The sequence below is a fragment of the Panicum virgatum genome, chromosome 3N (assembly GCF_016808335.1).
Source record: "Panicum virgatum strain AP13 chromosome 3N, P.virgatum_v5, whole genome shotgun sequence".
Taxonomy (NCBI): Eukaryota; Viridiplantae; Streptophyta; class Magnoliopsida; order Poales; family Poaceae; genus Panicum; species Panicum virgatum.
The window spans coordinates 50,571,919-50,596,760 of record NC_053147.1 but is presented as its reverse complement, the minus strand read 5'-3'; the positions used below and the strand labels follow the sequence as shown (position 1 = coordinate 50,596,760).

Genomic DNA, 24,842 nt, shown 5'->3' with positions numbered 1-24,842 from the left:
AGAGATCCCCGTTGACGTCTTTTGTGAACAACGTGGTGTCCACCCTCCCGATCTTGAAGCCTTGCATCATTAGGAAGTCACGAAGCCTCTCATACCAAGCCCTTGGAGCTTGTTTGAGCCCATAGAGTGCCTTGTGCAACCTATAAACATGATTAGGATTCCTCAGATCTTCAAACCCGGGAGGTTGCTCAACATAAACAAGTTCGTTAATAACGCCATTTAAGAATGCACTTTTCACATCCATTTGATATAACTTAATGTTATGATGTGAAGAGTAAGCAAGAAGGATGTGGATAGCTTCAAGTCTTGCGACCGGAGCAAAGGTTTCACCAAAATCCAAACCTTCGACTTGAGAAAACCCTTTTGCGACAAGTCTTGCTTTGTTGCGTATCACTACCCCATGTTCATCTTGCTTGTTTCGAAAGACCCACTTAGTGCCAATGATATTCTTGTCTTTCGGAGGAGCTTCGAGGACCCAAACTTCATTGCGGGTGAAGTTGTTCGATTCTTCTTGCATGGCCATCACCCAATCCGAGTCCTCAAGTGCTTCCTCTATGGTTCAATACAAGAAACAAACGAGTGATGTTCGCAAAATGAAGCATGCTTAGAGCGAGTTCTTACTCCTTTGGAAGGACTACCAATGATTTGTCCAATTGGATGATCCATGGAGATGCGACCATGCTTCACTAGCGGTACTTGCGTGGATGCTTGTTGGGGTGGATCATGGGTGACTTGTGCTTGTGGTGGAACACTTTGCTCTTCTTGTTCTTGGACTTGGGGTGTTGGTGTTGGCACATCTTCTTGAGGTAGTGGATCATCTTTTTCTTGATCTTCATCCACTTGGGGTGCCGTGGAGGTGCTTGGTGTGGATGGGGAAGGTCCTCCCCCTTGATCATTGCCTTCATGCACCTCTTCCGGCTTGATATCCCCAATGGACATATTCTTCAAGGCTTCATCAATCTCTTCATCACCTACATTTTCATAGCCAACAACCTCCTCTTGGGAGCCATTAGATTCATCAAACTCCACATCACATGTTTCTTCAACTAACCCGGAAGTTTGATTGAATACTCTATATGCTTTGGAGTTTCATGCATAACCAAGAAAGAAACCTTCATCACATCTACTCTCAAACTTACCGAGCCTTTTCTTCTTATAGATGAAGCATTTGCAACCAAAGATTCGAAAGTATGATATATTTGGTTTCCTCCCGGTGATGAGCTCATATGGAGTTTTCTTGAGGAGTCGGTGAGGATACACTCGGTTGGATGCATGACACGCCGTGTTGATTGCTTCCGCCCAAAACTTCTCGGACGTGCCATAATCATCCAACATTGCTCTTGCTAGGGTGATGAGTGTCTTGTTCTTTCTTTCCACCACTCCATTTTGTTGAGGTGTGTAGGTGGCGGAAAACTCATGCTTGATGCCCTCTTCATCGCACCATTCTTCAATCTTCATATTTTTGAACTCGGTGTCCGTTGTCACTCCGGATCTTCACAATTGGGGAGTTGTACTCCCTTTGAGCTCTTCTTGCAAATGTCTTGAAGATTTCCGGAGTTTCACCCTTATCGCCTAGAAACATAACCCAAGTGTAACGTGAAAAATCATCAACAATTACTAGGCAATAGAGGTTACCACCAATGCTCTTGTATGTAGTTGGACCAAAGAGATCCATGTGTAGAAGCTCGAGCGGCTTGGAGGTAGACAACATCGTCTTGATGGGATGATGTGTTGCTACTTGCTTCCCGGCTTGACATGCTTTGCATAATTTGTTCTTGTCAAATGTGACATCCTTCAAGCCGGTGATCATCCCTCTCTTGTGGGCTTTCTTGAGGTTGCTCATGCCAATATGAGCAATTCTTCTATGCCAAAGCCACCCAAGAGAAGACTTGGTGAAGAGGCATGTTATGGTGCTTGTTTGCTTTGAAGAGAAATCCACCAAGTAAATGTTGCCATGCCTAAACCCCATGAATACCAATGACTTGTCTTTTTCATGAGTTACTCTAACACCATTCTTGTCAAAGGCACACGTTAGTCCAAGATCACACAATTGAGCAATTGAAATAAGATTAAAACTAAGTGCTTCTACAAATAAAACATTAGAAATAGATAATTCTTTAGAAATTGCTATTCTACCCAAACCTAAAACTTTTCCCCTTGAATTATCACCATAGGTGACATGTTCATGATCTCCGGGGTCTTCAAGAGTGGTGAACATGCTATCATTGCCGGTCATGTGTTGAGAGCAACCGCTATCAAGTACCCAATGTTTTCCACCGGCTTTGTAGTTCACCTACACACATGAGAATTCACTTTTGAGTTTTAGGAACCCAAACAAGCTTTGGGCCTTGCACATGTGTGACAAGAGCTTTTGGGACCCAAAGTTGCTTGGGAAGCTTCTTCTTTGACTCCTTAGTGAGTTTGCCAATGAATTTGGCCTTCACCTTGCCCTTCACTTTACTCAAGAGAAAATGGTTATTTTGAAACATTGACGAGTAATTCTTGGGTAAATTAGGAAGAGGACGTGATGGTAAAGTGCACTCCCTAGTGTGGTGCCCGGTGACTTGGCAATGTTGGCAATATGAACCAACTTCCTTGATGAAGCTAATCTTGATCTCCGGAGAAGGAGTAGTAGCTATGTTTGGCTCCGGAAATGAACCAAGACCTCTCTTGCCATAGTCACGGGCATTGTTGAAGAGAATCTCCTTGTGGATGTATTCTCCTCTTGAGAGCTTCTCCACACTACTCTTGAGGCTTGCCACTTGATCCATCAATTCCTTTTCCCTAGAAGGTGCAAGCTCGGGCAAAGCATTAGTGGCATTTGCATTAATGAGTAGGTCATCACATGAAGTAGAAGCATTGACCTTCTCAATAGTTTCATGAGCAAAGTTCTCAAGACTTGGGTCAATTGCTTCATAGGCAAATTCAAGTTCTTGGTACTTGTGAGCCAACTCCCTATGCTCTTGTTTAAGCTTTTTGTGGCTCTCTTCAACTTGCTTAGCAAGTACAAGTGACTCATTGTGCTTTTTGAGCAAATCATTGTACTTGCCAAGCAAATCGGAGTGGGCAAGCTCTAACTTGGCACGAGTGCTCTCAAGAACTTTGACTTTGCCCTTTTCCCTCTTGATGACGGATGTATACTCATTAATGAGGTTAGCAAACTCATTAGGGTCAAGCTCATCATCACTATCATCTTCACTCTCACATACCTTAGAGTTACCTTTGGCCATGAGGCACATTGGAGGTGGAGGTAGTGATGGTTCTTCATTGGTGAGGGCGATGGTGACGATGTCTTCTTCATCACTTGAATCTTTCGCTTGATGAGACATCGGTCATCCCACTCTTGTTTTTCCACCAAGAAACTTCTCTTGGTGTTGCCCTTTTTCTTTGGGAAGAGCTTTGTCTTCTTGTCATGGCTCTTCTTCTTCACAAGCTTCTTGTTCTTGTTTTTCTTCTCATCCTCTTCATCATCACTTGAATCATGGCGATGCTTGCTCTTGTTTCTTTTGTCCGGCTTGGGGCAATTTGGACGGATGTGGCCTTTTTCTCCACAATTGTAGCAAATTTTGTTCTTGACATCCATTGGCCGAAATATTCCCTTTTTGGAGTCAAAGTTGAAACCCTTCTTATTGATCTTGTCATTCAAGCGAGTAAACTTTCTCATCATGAGAGCAAGTTCTCCATCTTCTTCAACATCGGATGAGCTTTCATGATGATCATCTTCTTCATTGCTTGAGCTTGAATCTTTCTTGATCATTTTGAGCTTGCGGGATTTGTTTGCCTTGGTCTTTAGAGCAATTGATTTGCTTGAAGTTGGCTCTTCGGACATACCAAGGATACTCATTTCATGAGCGCGAATTTCGCCCACAAGTTCTCCCACTTCCATTGTGTCAAGATTCTCCTTTTGAAGCATAGCATTGATGATGTTATACTTGGGCTTCGGGAGAAGCATGAGAATCTTGCGATTGATGGAGGCACTGTCAATTTTGGATATTTCAAGTGCATTAATGTCCTTGACAATGACATTCAAGCGAGAATATATATCATTGCAATTTTCATGAGCTAGCATTTTAAAGGAATCATACTTAGCTCTAAACAAGTGATATTTTTGCTCACGAACTTTAGTGGAGCCTTCATGAATTTCAATGAGCTCCTTCCAAATATCACTTGCTAAGTCCATGCCATTAACTCTAGCAAAGACTTCCTCACTAATGGCTTCGAAAATTGCATTTCTAGCCTTGGCATTCCATTTTAATTGTTCCGTGGAGGGAGTTCCGGTGAACCCGGTTTTTGTGGCCAACCAAACCTCGGGGGCAATCGCATCAAGATATGCGGCCATGCGAACTTTCCAATAGGCAAAGTTCTTGCCCTCGAAGTGAGGAGGCCGAACCACCCATCTTGGCCATAGCTCTAGGCGGTGAAGCCTAATGATCCAAATGAGCAACGAGGCTCTGATACCAATTGTAAGGATCGATGGACCAAGAGGGGGGGTGAATTGGGCCTTTTTCAAAATTCTAAAACAAAGTAAAGCAACCTTAACCTATGCAATGCTAGTAAGGCACCAATTCACCAACCGGATAACTAAGCTACCTACACAAGCTAAGAGAGATAAAAAGGAGAAGTAAAGCCTAGCAAGGTAGAGCTAAGTTATGATCTCTAAGTCAAGCTCATGAATAAATTGCATGAAAGAAAATGCTTGAATAAAGAGAGTGGACAAGAGACAACCGGATTTTTTCCCGTGGTATCGATGTGTTGGCACACACCCCTAATCCACGTTGTGACACTCACAAGGAGTCTTGTCACCTCCCAAGTCACCGAGACGAGGGCGCTCACTAAGAGTCTCTGTTCACCATCCCGGCGTGGTGGAGATCAAGCCACGTACAATCTTCTTCTCCGGGCTCCCACAATCCTTGGCAAGCTCCGCGAGAAACACCCCGATCACCAAGATCGCCTAGGTGATGCCAATCACCAAGAGTAACAAGCTAAGGCCTTCACTTGAGCAAGAACCGATCACCAAGAACGGATGCACACTAGCTTCTCTCTACTCAAGTCCTTAATCTTGCTTCTTGATTGATTGAATGAACAAGTATGTGAATGATGAAGCTCAAGGTGGCTCTTGACTATAGTATGAGTGTATGGATGTAGCCTGGTGTCAAGAGTGGCAAAATGACCCATTGGAGGGGTATATATAGGCAGCTCACATGAATAGAGCCGTTGGAGAAAAGCTGCCAGAAAACTGCGTAGCGCCGGTTAATCCGACGTACCTCCAATAGTCATCGTCGGTTTAACCGATGAATGTAAACTGCCCCTTCTGAAAACTAGCCGTTACAACTTGGGCAGATTAACCGACGTATCATCGGTTTAACCGGTGAGTGTAGTTGTCCACTGATCAACTGAAAAACCAAGTCTCTGGACAACTGCACCGACGTTAACTCAAACCTATCGTCGGTTTAACCGGTGAGTACAACTTCTGAAGTCCTTGGAAAAACCATCTCACTGGTCAATTGCACCGACGTCCCATTTCAAACATCGTCGGTTTAACCGGTGTATAGAACTTGAAATACCCTGGAAAAACCAACTCTGGACTAATGCACCGATGTTAAATTCAAACACGTCGGTTTAACCGGTGTATTGACTTGTCCAGACTCTGCTGACTTCGTTTAACCGACGTATAGAAAATTTAGGTCGTCGGTTAAACCGGTGTATAGACTTTTTCTGATTTTGTCTTTTCTGATTTGAGTCTTTGAATGAAATCCAAATATTCTTGAGATATAGTTTGAGAACCACTTATTTGAACTTCTAGAAACCTGAAGTGACCATTGTGTGCATCCATTTTCAAATGACCATGTCCATGCTCAAGTTACTTAGCCTTAACCCCTCTTAATAGTGCGATCACTACAAAACTATAAAACCTATACTAACCTAAGTGTCCTTCTCAACCTTATGACACTTAGGACTAGAAAGATCCTTAGTCTTGACATATATAAGAGTTGAATACCGAGATCGCCTTTTTGAATAAAGAAATTGAGGGGCCTCTTTTGACATATGACCAAATGAGCGATAATGATCTATTAAGCTGCACAAACTCATTAGTCACAATAATGGTTGTCATTAATCACCGAAACATATCTTGAGGGCCTAGATGCTTACAACCACACCATCAGCCAATTGGCAAATCTTGCTGGGATTGTGGAGCATTTAATCTGCAGCAGCCCATCAAAATCTATATCACGAATCATCTTGCGCTGAGCTTCGATCATCCCTCCGTATAGCTTGATGAGTCTAGCCGGGGATGCCCTGTTTCTTCAAGACTGCTGACATTTTCATGAAAACATTTAACGTAGCAATTTTTGAATGAAAATTGCCTAATTTGATGAATGATTTTGCCTAGATTAGAATAGTATTATTGCCTAGATCAGAAATGGTATTATTGCCGAGATCTGAAAACATTTAATGTAGCAATGTTTGAATGAAAGTTGCATAATCTGGTGAATTAATTTGCCTAGTCCAGAAAATTATTATTGTATAGATCTGAAAACATTTAATGTAGAAATATTTTAATGAAAGTTGCCTAATCTGATGAATGAATTTTCCTAGGACAGAATAGTATTATTGCCTAAAAAATTTAAAAATTCATGACCATATTAGTAAAATGACGGGTGTGATGCAGATATGTGACATACATCTTGGGATAATGTAGCCCAGTCCTGTTGCTCCTTTTGTACTCTTGGCATTCTAATTTGCGGATGTATTTTTACAAAAAGCTACACATCACAAAAAAAATGATTGTAGGATACTGACAATAAAGAGATGGGGCACATTTCAAGGGACAGATAGATTAAATTTTTAGTCATGGTGAATAGTTGATGAATCGAAAAAATGAACTATATTTAGCAGACAAAAAAAACCTTGTAAGCCATCAGCGCAAAAACCTAACAATGAAGTCAACTATGATTACAATTTATTCAGACAAAGCAAAACTAGCAAAACAAATTTTCTGATTGCAATATTCAGAGATAGCTGGTTGCTGGATGCGATGTTTAGAGTCAGATAGTGTCCAAAAATAAACAATGTATTGCTAAGCTGCATACTACTTTTCAATGCCTTGTGGGTATTCAAATGTTAGAGAAGAAATGGATTGAATTTGCATGTTTGCGCAGTTCAGTTTGAAAATATGTTCACTAGTTTTTCCTTATCTCTGTATAGCTTGGAATTGAAATTGCAAAAAAAGGATGCTAAACTGATGTTGGTTGATTAGCACATCCTTGTTGCAAATATTCATAGTGAGATAGTTTCTGATTGCATTATTTAGAGTTAGGTAGTTTGTGACTGCAATATTCAGAGTCAAATATTTGTCGAAAATCACAGTATGGCCTTGTTTGGTTATTCGCGTTCTAGGAACTTCTAGGAGGAAATCTTGCATGCAAGGAGTACTAAATAAATATGTTTGCAAAACCTCTTCATGGATGGGTGCAACTTTGCACGATGAATCTAATGAGCCTAATTAATCCATGATTAGCTACAGTCACATAAACACCTAAAACCCACCTAAACACCTAAAACATGCACTGTAACCCGCTAAACACCTAAAACATGCACTGTAACCCCCTAAAAAAACACTACAAAATTGTTGCAGTGCTGGCATTAGGGGAGAGGGGCAGTTTGACTCACTTTTGTGAGCTTAATCCTCTAGCAGAGATCCTTGCACTGTAACACAACAAGCATTAGGGGGAGGAGCAGTTTGACTCACATCACTACGGAAACAGGACATTTGCCGTGTGCCAAAGGCACACGGCAAAAGCCAGTACACGCACGGCAAAACTTTTGTCGTGTGTAACACACGGTAAAGTGCCCATAGCATACGTCGGCCGACAAAGGTCTTCTTTGCCGTGAGCTGGATATCGGACACACGGCAAACACTTTGCCATGTGGATTTCTAGGCACTCGGCGAAGGTTTTTGAAAGGAATAAAAAAAAGAAAAAAAGTCGTCGCTGCCCCGCCGTCGCCGTTGCTCCACTGCCTCAGCCCGCCGCCCCGCCGTCGCCCCACCACGTGCCGCCGCAGGAGCCCGAGCCGCCCCACCGTGCGCCTTCACGGCGCCACCCCGCCGCGCACCGCCCCGCTGTGTGCATTCGCGGTGCCGTCGCCGGAGGAGGCCTCGCTGCCCCACCGCGCGCCTTCGCGGCGCCGTCGCCCCGCTACGCCACCGCCAGAGGAGGCACCGCCGGGCCTGGATCTGCCCGCTGGGCCGCGCTCGAGGATCCACCCCTGCAAGCTCACGCTCGAGGCAGCGCACCCCCGCCTCCGCCACAGGTGGCCACCGCCGCCCCGCAATGCTGCCGCCGGATCTGCCCTCGCCGGAGACGGACCCGCCCTCGCCGCCGTTGCCGTTGGTGGCCCTCACCGGCCTGTGCTGGAGACCGCGCGCCGCCGCCGAGTCCGGCTGGTGCTGGGGGATGTGCGCACCGCCGGGTCCGGCCGGTGCTGGGGACGCGCCGCCGCCGGGTCTGGCCGGCGCTGGGGAGTGCGAGAGATAAGGGAGAGGGGGGGGCTGGCCGATCTTATCGGGATGGAGGGAGGACCTTTACCGTGTGTCTTGATCCAGGACACACGGCTGACTCTTTGCCGTGTGCCCCTGGTCAGGCACATGGCAAAATACATTTGTTTCAATTAAATCATTTTCATAACGTGTTTAACAAAATTTGATTGAATGAATTTTAAATATTTTTGCTAAAGCCAATAAACATTTTTGTTTGATGATTCTTTGAAACAAAACTATTATTTCATGTAGTTATAACTCAATTTAAATGTATATCACATGATCTGGTTTAACTGCAAAAAAAATTAAAATTAAGAAACAGATCCAAAAAATTACCAAAATTTAGCATTAAGTAATCTAAGTTGGGTATTTCATAAACAAAAAGTTGTGACCTGAAAACCCAATTCGACCGTCACTTTGACTCGAAATCTAAATGATTTATTCTCTACTCTATGAATCTTCTCCGGATATGTTTGGATCTGTGAGGAGCATATGCTAAACGTGTGCGAAACCTTCTCAATTTTTTTACCATAGACTCAGAACATGAAATTATGATATCATGACAAATTTTATGATTTTTAGACTTCATATGTTATTTATTGAATTTTAAAATGATTCAGCTTTATTTTCCTGGTTATGGTTCGAGAAAAAGATGTTCGATATTGCCTCCCATTTCATAAATACGGTCTCAGATTGGACTCATTAATATGAATATGATTTTTTGATGGACTCATTAATATGATTTTTTGCAGCTGTGGCAGAACCACCTGAATTATCCCGGCTCAAGTGCGCTGGCCATCACCATAAAGGCAACATCGACTCAAACGCACTTCAAACGGAACAATTCTTGGTCTGTCGGGTAACGTCCCGATACAACCACCGGTTCTCGGATCGAACAAGCACACCCCGCACGAAGGCGAGTCCAGAGATATTACAACCATACATATTTTACAACACATGCATAGTATTTATTATATCAAGTTCAAAGTACTTAATACAGATACAAACTTAGGAAAACATTATACAAGACATTAGTTTAGGTTCAGAGTTAAGCAGCGGAAAGAAAACACGACGGCTACAACACGTCGCAAAAGGGTACCAAGCTAGCCCAAGCAGGTATCACTCGTCAGGGTCATTGCCGGCCGAAGACAGATCCCATTCTACGGACTAGCCAGGAGGCAAAGAGCAGGGCCAAGATAGACTAGCGATCTGGTTCTCAAAACTCATACCTGAAAAAGGTTTCAACAGCAAGGCTGAGTATTCTAATACTCAGTAAGACTTAACCGTCAACGGATATACTTAGTCCACCTAGCTAGACTATGCAGGGTTTTGTAGGCTCTGGTTTTTCTTTTGCTGAAAAGCAATAAAGAGTATGTCCTTACTTTCAAATTTTAGCTTCCAAGATTCTAGTTGATTAATCATTCTATGTAAGCAACTACTCCTATTCAACCATGGTAGAACTTTTAGCAAACATTAAGATTGATCATAATAAAGTTACTCTTATTACTCTGTGTGGCAAAGGGATCAAGCAGTCCCAAACCGTGAGAAGCGAACGATTCGAATCGAAATTTGTTGAACTGGCCAAGCAGACCTAACACACACGTTTGGAACACCGTCGGGTCGTTCCCAAACAACCGTTTACCTTTCATTCCGGCTTGTGGACAGGGTCACTCTCCCCGACTACAGGGCACCAACCTCGTCCCTACACCCGTGGTGTTGCGCAACATAAACATAAATAAAACCTATCTCTAAGAGAGAGTGAAAGGTATATCCACTCCCCGGTCCGATCGGCTACTAGGCTTACCGCGTACCATATTTATGGCATGTTGCTAGTACGTTCAAAAACTTAACCACCGCTACCACACACCGCAACCTTAGCAGAATTTATCAACACAAACGGGGTCTCACCCAAGGTCATGATATCGAACACGACCCCGTCCGTCGTCCTTATATTGATAGCAAAAAGTAAACAAGCAATTCCTATAGAGCTCGCGAGTGACAGGCAATCACTCAACTTTTACCGGTCCTATAAGCTTAGCAATTATTCGAACTCAGGTCTAGGGTTCAGTACATAGGTTCCTAGGATCATGCATCTATGGTTTCAATTCAAATCCTAAGAACTGTAAATGCACAAGTAAGTAATAACGATAAATTGTAATAATTTGAAATACTGGGTTATGTCCGGGGCTTGCCTTCTCGGTAGTCGCTAGCTAAAACAGCCTTGGGCTCTTCCGGACTTTGGTCCGGGGCTTTGGTCAGTATAGCGGCATTCACTTGGGCTTCCGGATCACCTTCTTCGGACTCCGGGATCAACTCGTACGTCCCGTCCGCTAAAACCGTCGTATCTATATGTGATGCAAGAATAGTATTATAAACATACACACGAGGTGAAGACACTGCAGTCTAACAATTAGCAAACAAACTTAACACATGGGCAGTCATTTATGGAGTAATTAATTAACATCTCATACTCCAGAAAACAACATGATCAATTCACAAAATAACTACACTATCTTCATAAAGCAAGTGGTAGTTGTTTCCTATAGCAAATAAAACATGGTTTGCTAATAAATCAACAACTCAACACTAAAACAGTAAGAGATTAAGAAAAAATTACTCTAAACAGAAGGTATACAGAGTAACTAATTCTGAAAATTTCATATCATTTCATGCAGCCAATTATTCAGAACAAATCATTTACTCAGACAACACCAAGAAAAATATTGAATTCTACAGAACAAACGACAACACTTATGAAGCTCAAAATTTTTCAGAACATGTATCATATTCTTATGAACGGTACATAAATTTTTCAGAAATTATTTAGACAAAAAAGTGAAGTAATAATTTTGACAATAATAAACCACATATCGTAAAACTAATTAGTACAGGAAGTTATATAGTGATTCTGGATATTAATTTTCACAAACATGAATATATGGCAGAAATATAGTTTCACAAAAATTCTCAGAATTTTCTAAGCAAGGAAACTATTTATCACAATTAAAGCTTACTTAACAAGCATTAAATCAAAGTTATAGTTAGACAGCTCTAAAATATCCCAAACTTGGGTAAAAGCAAGTTTGTAGTAGCATTTAAGCATGGAAAAAGTTTCACACTCAGAACTCTAATATTTCTACCAACACAAATATATTAGCATAACTAGTAGATCAAGAAATCTTGAAACTTTGACCTAGATAATGAAGTCAAATAGACTTCAATTTTTTACCAAACACTAGTACCACTACAAGACACAAGCTAGCCAAAAATCACAGGAAGTTACTAAGTAGAACGCCTAGAACAATTAAAGTCTATTTATGCTATTCTTTTTATTGGATTAAAATACAGACCAAAACTGAAAATATGGATGTAACAAAACATGTAGTTCTTGTAACAAGGATTCCTAAACATTTGGTTTTGTATTTTTTTGATTTTTCTATGAATTTCTAGTCATTTTCAAAATTCACTGGTTTGAATTCTAGAGTTCAAGAACATTTCTCAAATTAGCCCCTGGAACTTTCTTTTCTTTTCAAACGAGGTCCCTGGCCGGAGCAGGGGAGGAATGGCGCTGCAGATCCCGGCGAGGTCCGGCCCTGGGGCGAGGGGGGAGGTTAGGGGAAAGAAGGAGAAAGTCCCTGCGCACCTTTTGGTGGTCTTGGATCGGTGGGAGAAGGTCGGGAAGGTGCTCGACGGCGGTGGACAGGGAGCGGCGGCGTAGGTTCAACGGCGGCGAGGTTCTCCAGTGAGGGATTGGCGACGAGGGGAGGCTGGTGAGCTTCGCGGGCCCAAGGTGGAGCTCGCTAGGGGGTCGAGAGGGTCGAAAAAGGTCTGGAGCGGCGGGTTCACGGCGGCGTCTAGCTCACCGGAGTTCGGGCGGCGGCAGTGGTGTTCTGGGGTTTCGGGGCGGGGTTTTGGTGAGGAAGCGAGAGAAATAGAATGAGGTGGTTCCGCTGGTGCTGCTGTGCGCAAGAGGAGGGGAGCCGGGGCACTGCCCTGGGCTGGCCACGGCGGCGGCGAGGTGGCGGCCGCGGAGCTTGTCGGGGTGGCGTGGCGAGAGGAGGGCTCCAGCGCGAGAGGAAGTGGGACCAGGGGGTCGCGGGGGTGCAACGTGAGGCGGTGGGCGAAGCATGAGGTGGCCTGCGGCCCTTCCTCGGCGGCGGCAGCGCCGCTCAGCGCCGGCGGCAGAGCAAGCAGAGGAGCAGGGAAGTGGAAGATGAAGGCTGGACTAGTTTGTAATTTCTGCAAAGCTTAGGGGCTCTATTGTAAAACAAAAATATCTCCTAAACTATGGCTCAAATGAAAAAGTGTCCAACATGAAAGTTGTTCAACTTTTCAAGATCTACAACTTTGGTGTTGTGCAAAAATTGATTTGACCAAAGGATAAAGAGTTATTTTGAAAACATAGGAAGAATTTTGAATTTAATGGACTTTTGTCTTTTCCAATGCAAATTCACCTCAAATTCAGACTAAAAAGTAAATTTTTCTGCCATGTAATGATTGCACTGAATTTTGCAAATAAACCCTCCACCAAAACAATTACACATCCTATTCAAATAAAACTGTAAGAATGACCCTACATCAATTCATATTTACACAAATGGGCCTGATATTTTTAAAATAGACCCTTACTCAAGCAATTTCACACATGAAGCACAGAAAATAAATGATGTTCTACTGTGCAGACACCTAGGGTGTCACAGTCTTCCCCCCTAAAAGGAATCTCGCCCCGAGATTACAGGAAGAAAAGGAATGGAAAGGTTTGATACCTGAATTTGTTCTAAGAAAGTCGGGAAAGTTTCTTTGGAGAAAATTTTCAGTCTCCCAAGTGGCTTCTTCCTCAGTATAATGATTCCACTAGATTTTGTATATTTTAACTTTCTCCCTTCTAGTACTTCTTTCTTTGGTGTCAAGAATTTTGATTGGGTACTCAGCGTAAGATAAATCGGGTTCAATCTCGATATCTTGTGGTTCAAGAATTTCAGTGGGCACTTTGATGCATTTCTTAAGTTGAGATACATGAAAGACATCATGAATGGCGGCCAACTGAGAAGGAAGACGAATCCGGTAAGCAACTGGTCCACAAGTTTCGATGATTTCAAATTGTCCGATGTATCGGGGTGCCAATTTCCCTTTTATGCCGAAGCGTTGAACACCTCTAGTAGGAGATACTCACAAATATATGAAATCCCCTACCTTGAATTGTAAAGGATCTCTTCTTTTGTCTGCATAACTTTTCTGTCTTGATTGTGCTACTTTAAGATTAGCCTGAATAACTTTGACTTTCTCTTCTGCCTCAGTAACTAGATCTGGCCCAAATATTTTGCGTTCTCCAGCTTGTGACCAACTCAAAGGAGTTCGACACCTTCGACCGCATAACGCTTCAAATGGTGCCATTTGCAAGCTGGATTGATAACTGTTATTATATGAGAACTCTGCCAGTGCTAGGCACTTATCCCTGTTCTTGCCATATTGAATAGCACATGCCCTCAACATGTCTTCAAGGATTTGATTGATTCATTCAGTTTGCCCATCTGTTTGTGGATGATAAGCTGAACTACAAATCAATTTGGATCCAAGGGATTCTTGCAATTGCTCCCAGAAACGTGCAATAAACTGAGCTCCACGATCAGAAATGATCGTCTTTGGAACTCCATGCAAATGGACAATCTGGTCGAGATAGATCTCTGCATATCTCTTTGCAGAATAAGTGGTATTCACATGAATAAAATGAGCAGTTTTGGTGAGTCTATCAACGATTACCCAAATAGAATCATGCTTCTGTGAAGTGTTGGATAAGTCAACGATAAAATCCATACTGATGTCCTCCCATTTCCAGGATGGAATGGGTAAAGGTTGGAGAGTACCAGCTACTTTCAAGTGGCTAGCTTTAACTCTTTGACAGACATCACACTCAGAAACATATTTGGCGATCTCTCTTTTCATCCGAGTCCACCAGAAATTCTGTTTAAGATCCTGGTACATCTTGGTACTACCATGATGAATAGAAAACTTTGATAGATGTGCTTCATCAAGGATTTGTTTTCTAAGCTGGTGATTCTTGGGTACAACAAGATGAAATTCAAACCATAGAACTCCTTTATGATCCACTCGGAAACACTTGTACTTTGCTTCTCCTTGGGATAATTTTTCCTTGATGATTTTGATACCTTCATCATGTAATTGTGCCATGATGATGCTATCATGAAGTGTAGGCTCGACAGCTATATGGTTCAGTCTTCCTTGAGGTACCATTTCTAGATTTAGTTTCATCATTTCCTGGCATAGAGTTTCGTTGAATGGCTCCACAAATAGACAATGACATTGTGACTTGCGGCTGAGTGCGTCCGCAACCACATTAGCTTTTCCTAGATGATAGTGCACTTCTAGATCATAGTCCTTTATCAATTCTAGCCAGCGTCTCTGTCTCATATTGAGATCAGCTTGGGTGAAGATATACTTGAGACTCTTATGGTCAGTGTAAATGTTACAATGGGTTCCCATAAGATGATGTCTCCAGAGCTTAAGAGCATGTATGACAGCTGCTAATTCCAGATCATGTGTTGGATAGTTCTTTTCATGATTCCGGAGAGCTCTTGATGCATATGCGATCACCCAGTTGTCTTGCATAAGTACACAACCAAGTCCTGTACCAGAAGCATCACAATAGACATCAAAAGGTTTGGTACTGTCCGGTGTAGCCAGCACTGGAGCAGTAGTTAGTCGTGCTTTGAGAGTGTGAAAAGCTTCTTCACATTTATCATCCCAAACAAATTTCACTCCATTCTTTAATAACTCCGTCATAGCTTTGGCTATTCTGGAGAAATCAGGAATGAATCGACGATAATATCCAGCTAAACCGAGAAAACTGCGAATTTGATGGACCGAAGTAGGAGGTTCCCAATCCATCACTTCTTGCACTTTAGTTGGGTCAACTGATATACCTTCACTGGAGATAGTATGGCCTAAAAATTTCACACTATCTAGCCAAAATTCACATTTGGAGAATTTGGCATAAAGGTGATGATCCTGTAATCGTTGAAGAACTATGCGTAAATGCTGAGCATGATCTTCTTCATTCTTGGAGTAGATCAAAATGTCATCGATGAACACCAGGACGAATTTATCAAGCTCCGGCATGAAGACTGAATTCATCAGGTACATAAAATATGCCGGGGCATTAGTAAGACCAAAAGACATAACCAGATACTCATAGAGTCCATGTCAGGTCGAGAAAGCTGTTTTTGGAATGTCACAAGGCTTGATCTTTATTTGATTGTAGCCAGAACAAAGATCAATCTTAGAGAAAATCTTGGCTCCAGCTAACTGATCAAACAGGATATCAATGCGGGGAAGAGGAATACTTGTTTATAATAGTGACCGCATTGATTGGTCGATAGTCAACACATAGCCTCAAATTGTTGTCTTTCTTCTTCACAAACAAAGCTGGACATCCCCATGGTGAAGCACTCGGACGTATAAAACCCTTGTCAAGAAGGTCTTCAAGCTGGATTTTCAATTCTGCCAACTCATTTGGAGGCATACGGTACGACCTCTTAGAAATAGGGGCGGTACCGGGTCGAAGTTCGATAACGAATTCGATATCTCTATCAGGGGGCATTCCAGGTAAATCATCTGGAAATACATCTGCATACTCACACACAATAGGAATATCTTCAATTTTAATTTCTTTTGTGGCATAAGCACAAGAGTTGAAGCACTCTCGTTGTGGCAGATAAAGTATGGTGGCTCCTTGATAAGGTGAATCTATCTCAATAGCTCGGGAAGAGATATCTAACAGTACTTTATGTCTAGTCATCCAATCCATACCCAAAATAACATCCATGCCTTCTAAATTCAACAAGATCAAATCTGTCTTTATCAAATTGTTACCCAACTTAATTGGCACATGTCTAATGATTTGATTGGAAGCTATCTTCCCACCAGGGGTTGCTATCATGCAAGACATCTTGGTATGACAAAAATCCAATCCTAACCTTGCTCCAAATTTAGGCACTTATAAAGCTATGAGTTGCACCATAATCAAATAATATGACTGCGGGTTTATTGTGGATAGAGAAAATACCCGACATGACTGGTGCTCCTTCAGGAAGCTCTGCAAGAGTAGTGAAATAAACTCGCCCCTGTCAGACTTGCACCATTTTCTTCTTGCCCTTGCCCTTGTTGTTCTGATTGGAGTTCTGCCCTGGATAAGACTTTTTGGGTTGCGGGCAATTTTTGGCGAAATGGGAAGTACTGCCGCAATTAAAGCATCGATTGTCACCATTCCCACGATTGAACTGTGGGGCATTTGGCCTTGGGCCAAACTGCTGCGGCTATTTAAAGACTGGAGGTCTGAATCCTCCCTGTTGCTGAGGTGGCCTAAAAACAAACCTGCCCGTTGGGGCATTTCTCTGTGGAGCTCTTGGTGGAGTATTCTGCACCAGACGATACTTTGGTGGCTGAGCACTCGGGGGTCCCGTTGGTGCCTTTCGCTTCTTCTATGAATATGATTCCAACAAATGTGTTTAAAGAAATTAAATGACCAAATGTAGAAAAGAGACTAAAAAAATACCAGATGTTAGCATAAAGTACTATATACAATACGTGTATACCAAAAAATGTTGGGAGTGTGAAATCAACTTTTTTTGAAAAACTTTGCCGTGTGCTATATACTATGCACACGGCAAACACAAAAAGCACACGGCAAATATTCTAATTTGCCGAGTGCCTGAGCTGGCACACAGCAAAAAGGGCTTTTGCTGTATGCAGCAACTTTGCCGTGTGCCTCTCTGGCAGCACATGGCAAAAAGGGCCTTTGCCGTGTGCCCGATTTTGAGCACACGGCAAAGTTGCTGCTTGCCGTTTCCGGTAGTGCATTTGGTTTGCAAGGGATCTGAGGGGGATGAGAAGCAAAAAATAGTAGAGAGCATGGAGCATCGAGCACAGCACATAGAGAGAGATGTTAATGTTTCCTTGCAAACCAAAACCACACAACAAAAAATCATAAATGGAAAGCGGGGGGGGGGGGGGGGGGTTGAGATTTCAGGTGAAAGAGATTAGAATAGGTGTGGTCGCAGACCTAATACTGCGCTGCGGATTCCAAGCCTGCGAGATGCTCCTGCAGAAAAATCCTCAAAAACTAACAAATCAGAGACGAGTTTTAGAAGAGAGTAAGAGAACATAAGCGCGGGAGAGGGGGGATGAGCTCGCCTATATGATCTGAGCTTCCATCACTCATTCCACCAGCTCGGGGTCGATGACTTTGAGAAAAAAGACAGAAGTAGCAAAAAAAAACTCAGTCAAAAATGCCGAGGGGGATCAAAATGATGCGAGCGCACTGGAGGAAACGCTTACCTAGGATCTGCGCTTCCAGCACTCCTTCCCTAGCTCTTGGTTCAGGTGCTCGGGATCGGTGACTTTAAAAAACAAGGGCAAAAAATAGTGAAAAACCTTGGTCAAAATGTCGTGGGGATGCTCGCCGATGGGTGAGGGTAGCCGCAGTGGTGCCACTTCAGCTCTCTGTAAGAGATCCATGTCATCATCCTATCCTATGTGGAAGAGAATAAACATGGAGAGAGAGCACAACTATCTGCAAGTACCAAATGATGCGCAATCGGCCAAGCTGCCGCTAGATGGGATCGAGTGCGTGCACCTTTGGTCCCCGTACTGATGATTTTTCCCCTTCCCTGTGCCTGCGTCTTCCACGCGACATGCACTCGTCGTCTCTGGCACGCCAAATCTCTACGTCTTCCGCGACATCCGCGTGCCAAATCCCAGTTTCCTTCCCGCGTTCGTGCGCGCAAATCCCCCTTAATCTCCTTCCCGTGGCTGACTACTTAATCCCATTGCCTGCTCTTTGCCCTCCCAAAACCTAGCATCCGCAATCCAAAATTTGTTTGAAGTGATGAGCCATAGGTCCAGTCGGGAGGTTGCTCCAGTCCCTCATGCTCCGGCAGCTGGTGTGCCTTGGTGGGGTGCTGCAGTAAAGCCCAACATCTCCTATCTAGCATCTGGGCAAGCCATGACCCCTCCTCGAGGTAACATGGCTCGATATTTACCAATGCAAATCCCAGCTGCTATTCTTGTCTATAGAGATTCATTTGCTTGACAATTCAATCACTCTGCTAGTGCTCTTGGTTGATTTGTAGTTTATAGATTCAGATCCCTCTTTATATGAACCTGTTGTCTGCATTATGTGCTAAGCTAAGCAAAAGCAGTAGATTTGCATTTTCTTACTCCTGTTTAACAAAGCAATTGTGTGTTGTATATATGGTACGCAGGTTGGTGGCGTGCACCAATGCCACAAAACAACTCATTTATTTCTCCGTATGGACCTTGGATATAGGTGTTGTACCCACGCCTAATGGCCATGTCAACATTGAGAAATCCACAGATTCATTAGAGTGGTAAGAAGTTGATTTCCTTATGGTTTCTTAGACTTGCTCTAGAGCAATCAAAATTTCTGCAGTACTGATATAGCTAATTTTTGCTCTCTAAAGCTAATATTTTTCCATGATAAAAATTGCAGTATGGCTGGTGGATTTCAAAGCCTCCTCCAAAATGGCCTGGGTTCATTATCGGCACCACCTTCTGATCCAATCACTCAATATGCTGCATCAAGTAAGAAAGGAAAAAATGTCATTAACATTGATGATGGAGAAGGGGACAGGAAAGAAAAACGTTTACCATGGACACAAGATGAAGATGTGCGTTTGGTAAGTTAAAGCACAGTGTTGTGAAACGTCTGTACAAATATTAAAGCAATATCTAAACTTGCAATTTATGTTGTACGTGAGTGCTTGGTTATTTCATTCGAATGACCCGATCAATGGCCACAGCAAGAAAAATGATCACTATTGGGGAGTTGTGCATGGAGACTATAATAGCACTACACCTTCCAATCGGAAAAGGAAAGTAAAGCATCTTCGAGATAGATGGCAAAAGATTAAGAGATGGGTTGGGTTTTTTTGTGGATCTTGGAAGAAGGCTACCTCAATTTACGCTAGCGGTCAGTCGGATGACCAGCTGAGAGAAAAGGCCTTGCAATTTTATTTGGGTGAGTACAAAGAAGGACCATTCACTGTTATGCACTGCTGGAAGATTATGAAGGATGAGCCCAAGTGGATTGCAATTCTGGATGAAGTTTCTCGTTCAAACAAAACGAAGCTGGATGATGATGGGGGAGTGGAAGACAACATGAAGAAGCCTGAAGATAGTGAAAAGGAACGTCCAATCGGGACGAAAGAAGCTAAGAAACAATGCTTGGGTAAGGGAAAAGGCAAAACCGAGGACATTGGATTAGATGAAGATATGAAGAAATACATGGATATTCAAGCTGCAGCTACCAAATGACATGAAGATTTTTTAAAGACCCAACAACATGTTTCTGATGCAAAGATTGAGGCAGCAAGGCTTAGAAAGGAGGCTGCTTTGCTGGAATCATACAAGGCTTTGATGAGCATGGACACTAGTTAACAATATTTACTAGGTAGTCAACAATATTTTGCATTGCAAATTACTAGGCAGTGAACTTACACTACCAACAAACAATTACTACCAAACCAAACTTCTATGCAGGCTGCTTCTATATATTGCTGCCTTCTTCCTCTATTCCATCTATTCCATATAGTACAGACCTCCATTCCATACACTTCTTTCTTGGTATTTCTGTCCACCCTTATCTCCAAACATATCGGATCAGTCCGGTGATTCCATAGATCCATTCGATATATACACTGAAGAAGAGTTCTTAGCCAACCAAAATATTCTTGACTCTTTTGGCGCCCGAATTAAAGCAAAGATCAAGGCCAAAATGTAAGCTGGTCCATCGGCATCGGAGTGGTTCAAGAAAGTACATCAACAGGAACCGTGAAGATGCTCATGCACAACTTATGGCTGATTATTTTGATGAAAATCCTCTCTATTCTGATACAATATTCCGTAGAAGATTTCGAATGAAAAGGCATGCCTTTTTAAGAATAGTGAATGCCCTAGGTGTTTGGTCTTCCTATTTTGCTCAAAGGATATATTGTACTGACGCCTAGGACTCTCACCATTGCAGAAGTGCACAACAACCATTTATATGCTTGCATATGGGACTGGAGCTGACATGCTTGATGAGTACTTAAAGGTTGCAGAGAGTACTTCATTAGAGTGCTTGGAAAACTTTTATGCAAGGGGTGATTGAAGTATTTGGGCCTGAGTACCTACGGCGCCCCACTATTGAGGATACAGAGCGTTTTCTCCAAGTTGGAGAGTCTCGTGGATTCCCTAGGATGTTAGGTAGCATTGATTGCATGCATTGGCGGTGGGAAAACTGTCCAACTGCATGGAAGGGGCGGTATAGCAATGGCCGTTTATGGATTCCCAACTGTTATCCTTGAAGTAGTAGCTTCGTATGACCTTCATATTTGGCATGCGTTCTATGGTGTTGCTGGTTCAAACAATGACATTAATGTGCTGAATCAGTCCCTGTTGTTTATGGAAGTAATATGTCAATGGTAGGCAGTACAACAATAGATATTACCTTGCAGATGGAATTTATCCAGAACGGGCAGCCTTTGTGAAGTCTATCAATTCAGCTCAACTAGAGAAACACAAGGTGCATGCAAGGCAACAGGAAGCTAAAAGAAAAGATATAGAGCGTGCATTTGGGGTGTTGCAAGCTCGCTTCAACATCATCCGTCATCCAGCACGATCATGGAGCATGAAGATTCTTCGAAAAATCATGACAACTTGTGTAATTCTCCATAATATGATTGTTGAAGATGAGGGAGAACTGGCTGAGGAGGCTATTGACTTGAATGTTGTCCCAGGTGCATCAATTGCTCTTCCACCTGAAGTGCAAAAGGCCACTAACAGTAACCCATGCTTTGATGACATTCGACGTTGAAATTCTGCTACACGTGATCACTTGGTCCATACCCAACTGAAAAATGATCTAATTGAGCACACACTACTAGAAAACGGGCCATCGGTCCAGGCCAAAGGTACATTTTGGAACATTATGGCAATAAGATGTAATTAGTCATTTGTTTGAATGTAAGCTCTTGTTGCCTATTATTGTTCTTGTTAGTACAAATAATTATATTGAGCACCTGACTTGAAATCTTATTCTTTCTTTATTTCAGGACGTGCTAATAAACTGCTGGAAAATGCTAGTGTTATCAGATGGCTTTCGTCTTTTGTTCGATCTTCATCGAGAAAAGCATCTTCTATCTGCTATGTGGTCTAGAGGAAACTGTACTCTTTGATTTGTGTTATGGGTTGCTGAGTACTAGCTTGGTAGTTCTACTATTTCTTGCACTAGTTAAATGTCTGAGATGTTATAATTATCTATTTTCAAATGTGCCCATGAATTGGTATGGTGGTATTTTTGGAGACTATATTCTTTCAAAGCGTTGTGATGTTTGTTGTCTTTACTTTTACTTTGTGTAGCCACATATAGTTACAGAGATGGTGTCCATGTTGGATCACTGGCATTCATAAATACGAGCAAGTGTTGAAAACTGCTATAGACGTCTTGGTAGACGTACCATAAGCTGGTTCGCAAAGCTTTGTCTATAGGTGAGTTGGACCTACCTTGTAGAGAGCAGCTTTTGCTATACCTTTGCGACTGCCCTAATATGGCCAAAATCGCCGGTGAGTGTGAGAGCAAGATAAAGAGAGCAAACCCTTGAGAAAGAAGATGAGGAGAGAAAATGAACACGCATGTTTTGAATAAAATTACCCTCTCATTTCTAGAAGGGGGAACCGGCATGTCATGGGGCAGCCTGAGCAGCGGGCGCATGGTGATCGTGGGATAACTGTCAGGGGAGCTGCATGGTGCGCGACCACCGTTGGATAAGCTACGGGCAGAAACATTATAAGCTACGGGCAGATATATTGTAGCGTTTTTACCTATTTTATATATTAATTAATATATTTATATGGCTTCCTGTAATGCACAGATATATTTGCTACTGACTGCCAAAGGAGAAAAAATAAAACTAGTAAACAATGACAATTTATCGCCCACCAAAAGAAGGGAACGTATCTGGTGCAAACCAAGGATCTTGTGCAAATCCGTGCAAACCTACTAAAAAAAGTTTCAAAAAATTCTGAAAAAAATCATGAATGTGCTTCTCAGCTTACCTCATCTATATACAAAATTTTATGGTCAAATTCATCTTACTCTAAAAGTTACAAAAAAGACAAATTTTCTGACAACAATAATGGTTCAAATGCATCTCAAATTTGTCTTTTTTGTAACTTCTAGAGTAAGACGAATTTGACCATGAAATTTTATATATAGATGATGTAATCTGAGAACAAAAGAAGGTCATATAAATAAAATTAAATACAGAAATCCAAACAACCAATGGCAGAACTCCTATCTCTGACATCACGACCCCACCAAGTCCACTCAGGCAGCAACCAGAGCCGCCAGCGCCACAGCGACTGCCGCCCCCAAGAACCGGCCACCCGCCGCCGCCACTCTGCATGCACCGCTCCTGCCCTCGCCGCCGTTGTCGCCGGCGCCGTCCCCAGGCTCGACCCCGCCGGTGCCCGAGAAGGCCGTCCCGGCCGGGGGCGGCGCGAGGACGCGCTCCTTGGGCGCCGGGGGCGGGTTCTTCAGCGACGGCGGCAGGCCCTGGCCGTGCTCGACCTTGATCTCGAAGCGCATCCCCTTCTGGCACTGCGCGCCGCCGTCGGCGTCGGAGAAGAAGTAGTTGGAGCCCTCCTGGACGAGAGGCACCGCGATCGTGTTGTTCTGCTCGAGGCCGCCGCCACCGCCGCCGCCGCCGCCGTAGATGTAGGTAGTCGGAGACAGGTCGTCGGCGGGGTAGCAGAGGTCGTAGGTTGTGGCGTTGGTGGTGTGCACCACCGACGAGTTGTCGTTCGTCTTGAATACTGGTAATGGCGAAAACATGGGCAAAAGAATGGTTAGCTTGGGTTCGGTTTTCCATTGTTCTTGTTCTAGTCTAATATGAGCAGGTTCAATTGAATGTATAGTGTTTGGATTAGCTACTAATTTATGTTTATGGCAGATGGTAGTACAGTGTTTGTGCAGTTTGCATCAAATTCAGAAACCATGAGTTCACGCGGCAATTTGGTACTTGTACGGTGGCAGGATCCTCTCTGCTCCAGAGAAAATGGCACACAGGATTTTTGTTAGCTGTTTTCAATCAGAGATTTGATTTTGACTTCATGGCAATCTTTCAATTCCATGTATCAGCACGTGCAGCACAGGATTCCCATTTGGGGCGGTTGATTGGCTGGCGCATGTGGCATGACAGCTTCTCGATTTTGACCGGGCTGGCGCTCAGATCTGGATCTCAATTCTAATCTCCTAGTAGTTGTTTAGTGCTAAAGTGATCCGTGATTACTAGCATGTCGGTGGATGGAGTCAGGAGTCCAAGATTCTAATTGCACCTACTCCTGTGCTAAGGACATAGGACAGCATCATTCAACATTGGCAAGCTAAACTTGTACCAATTTGATTTCGAACTCCACCTTTCTGAAGACAAATTGGTGAAGTTCAAGTTTTCCATCATCACATATATTTACTTGAAATACAAAATTGAGGCAGTAAGATGAACAACTTCTTCCACCTGGAAATGCTACTTAATTACCTTCCTTGCCCCATGGCACGCTGAAGAAATTAAGCAGCAGGGTTGTATCCAATCGAAACGGAAATACACATATAATTTACAGAGGATGCAAGCCAGGCAAGAAAGGAGAGAAGGACGTACTGAGGAAGTCGCCGAGGTAGAATGTCTCGCCGTTGGCCCATCCGGAGTAGTTCCCGGAGGTGGCGTTGGCCTTGGCATCGAAGAACCAGCCGTCGGCGCCGCCCACGGTGTGGTTCCGGTACTCGGGCGCGTCGTCCGCCGCCGGCGACGCGCCCCGCGCGGCCGGCAGCGCGGCGGCCGCCAGGACGGCCACGGCGATTGCCGCCGCGGCGGGCAGTCGCGGGAGCCGCGCCATGGATCTTGCACGCCGGCGACCAAGCTCAGCTCGATCGAGTGTTCTTGGGACTGGCGGGTGCGGCTGGGGCGGTGGAGCATGGATTTAATTTGTATGCGACCGGCTCTCGTGCCGCCGCACATGATGCAGTGTGCCGCCGCACGTGAGCCGGAGCGTCAACGAGAGGGACGTGGCACCGTACCCACGGGGCAAGTAGTAGCGTCGGTGGCCTGCACTGAAGCTGCAGCCTGCAGGTCCAGGTCAGGTCTCGTTTTCCGAAAGATCTGATGATGTGACGTCCCAACAGGCAATAGGCCACCTCTTCTCCTTGACACTAGTACTTTAATTAGGTCTT

The 24,842-nt window shown here is 43.5% G+C and overlaps 1 protein-coding gene across 2 annotated transcripts; it reads right to left on the bottom strand.

Annotated features, from left to right (window-relative positions):
• Positions 1–22,513: 22,513 nt before the first annotated feature.
• Positions 22,514–24,629, bottom strand: LOC120666120 (cucumber peeling cupredoxin-like). 2 transcript variants are annotated; one of them, XR_005671568.1, is made up of 3 exons: positions 24,274–24,629; positions 22,860–23,431; positions 22,514–22,566 (listed from the first exon to the last, which is right to left on the bottom strand). XR_005671568.1 is itself a non-coding variant. In XM_039945911.1 (2 exons), the coding sequence occupies exons 1-2, from the start codon at positions 24,506–24,508 to the stop codon at positions 22,944–22,946; spliced, it is 723 nt and encodes a 240-aa protein (XP_039801845.1). In that variant the 5' UTR covers positions 24,509–24,629; the 3' UTR covers positions 22,856–22,943. The 2 variants fall into 2 exon arrangements, 1 of the variants encoding a protein (XP_039801845.1); XM_039945911.1 differs by lacking the exon at positions 22,514–22,566 and having other exon boundaries at positions 22,856–23,431.
• Between the last annotated feature and the right edge of the window lie 213 nt (positions 24,630–24,842).

Excerpts from the sequence above, each read along its gene's own strand:
- LOC120666120 (XM_039945911.1), bottom strand. The coding sequence starts at position 24,508 with ATGGCGCGGCTCCCGCGACTGCCCGCCGCGGCGGCAATCGCCGTGGCC. Across the intron at positions 23,432-24,273 it reads CTACCTCGGCGACTTCCTCA|TATTCAAGACGAACGACAAC; the intron begins GTACGTCCTTCT and ends CGCCATTACCAG.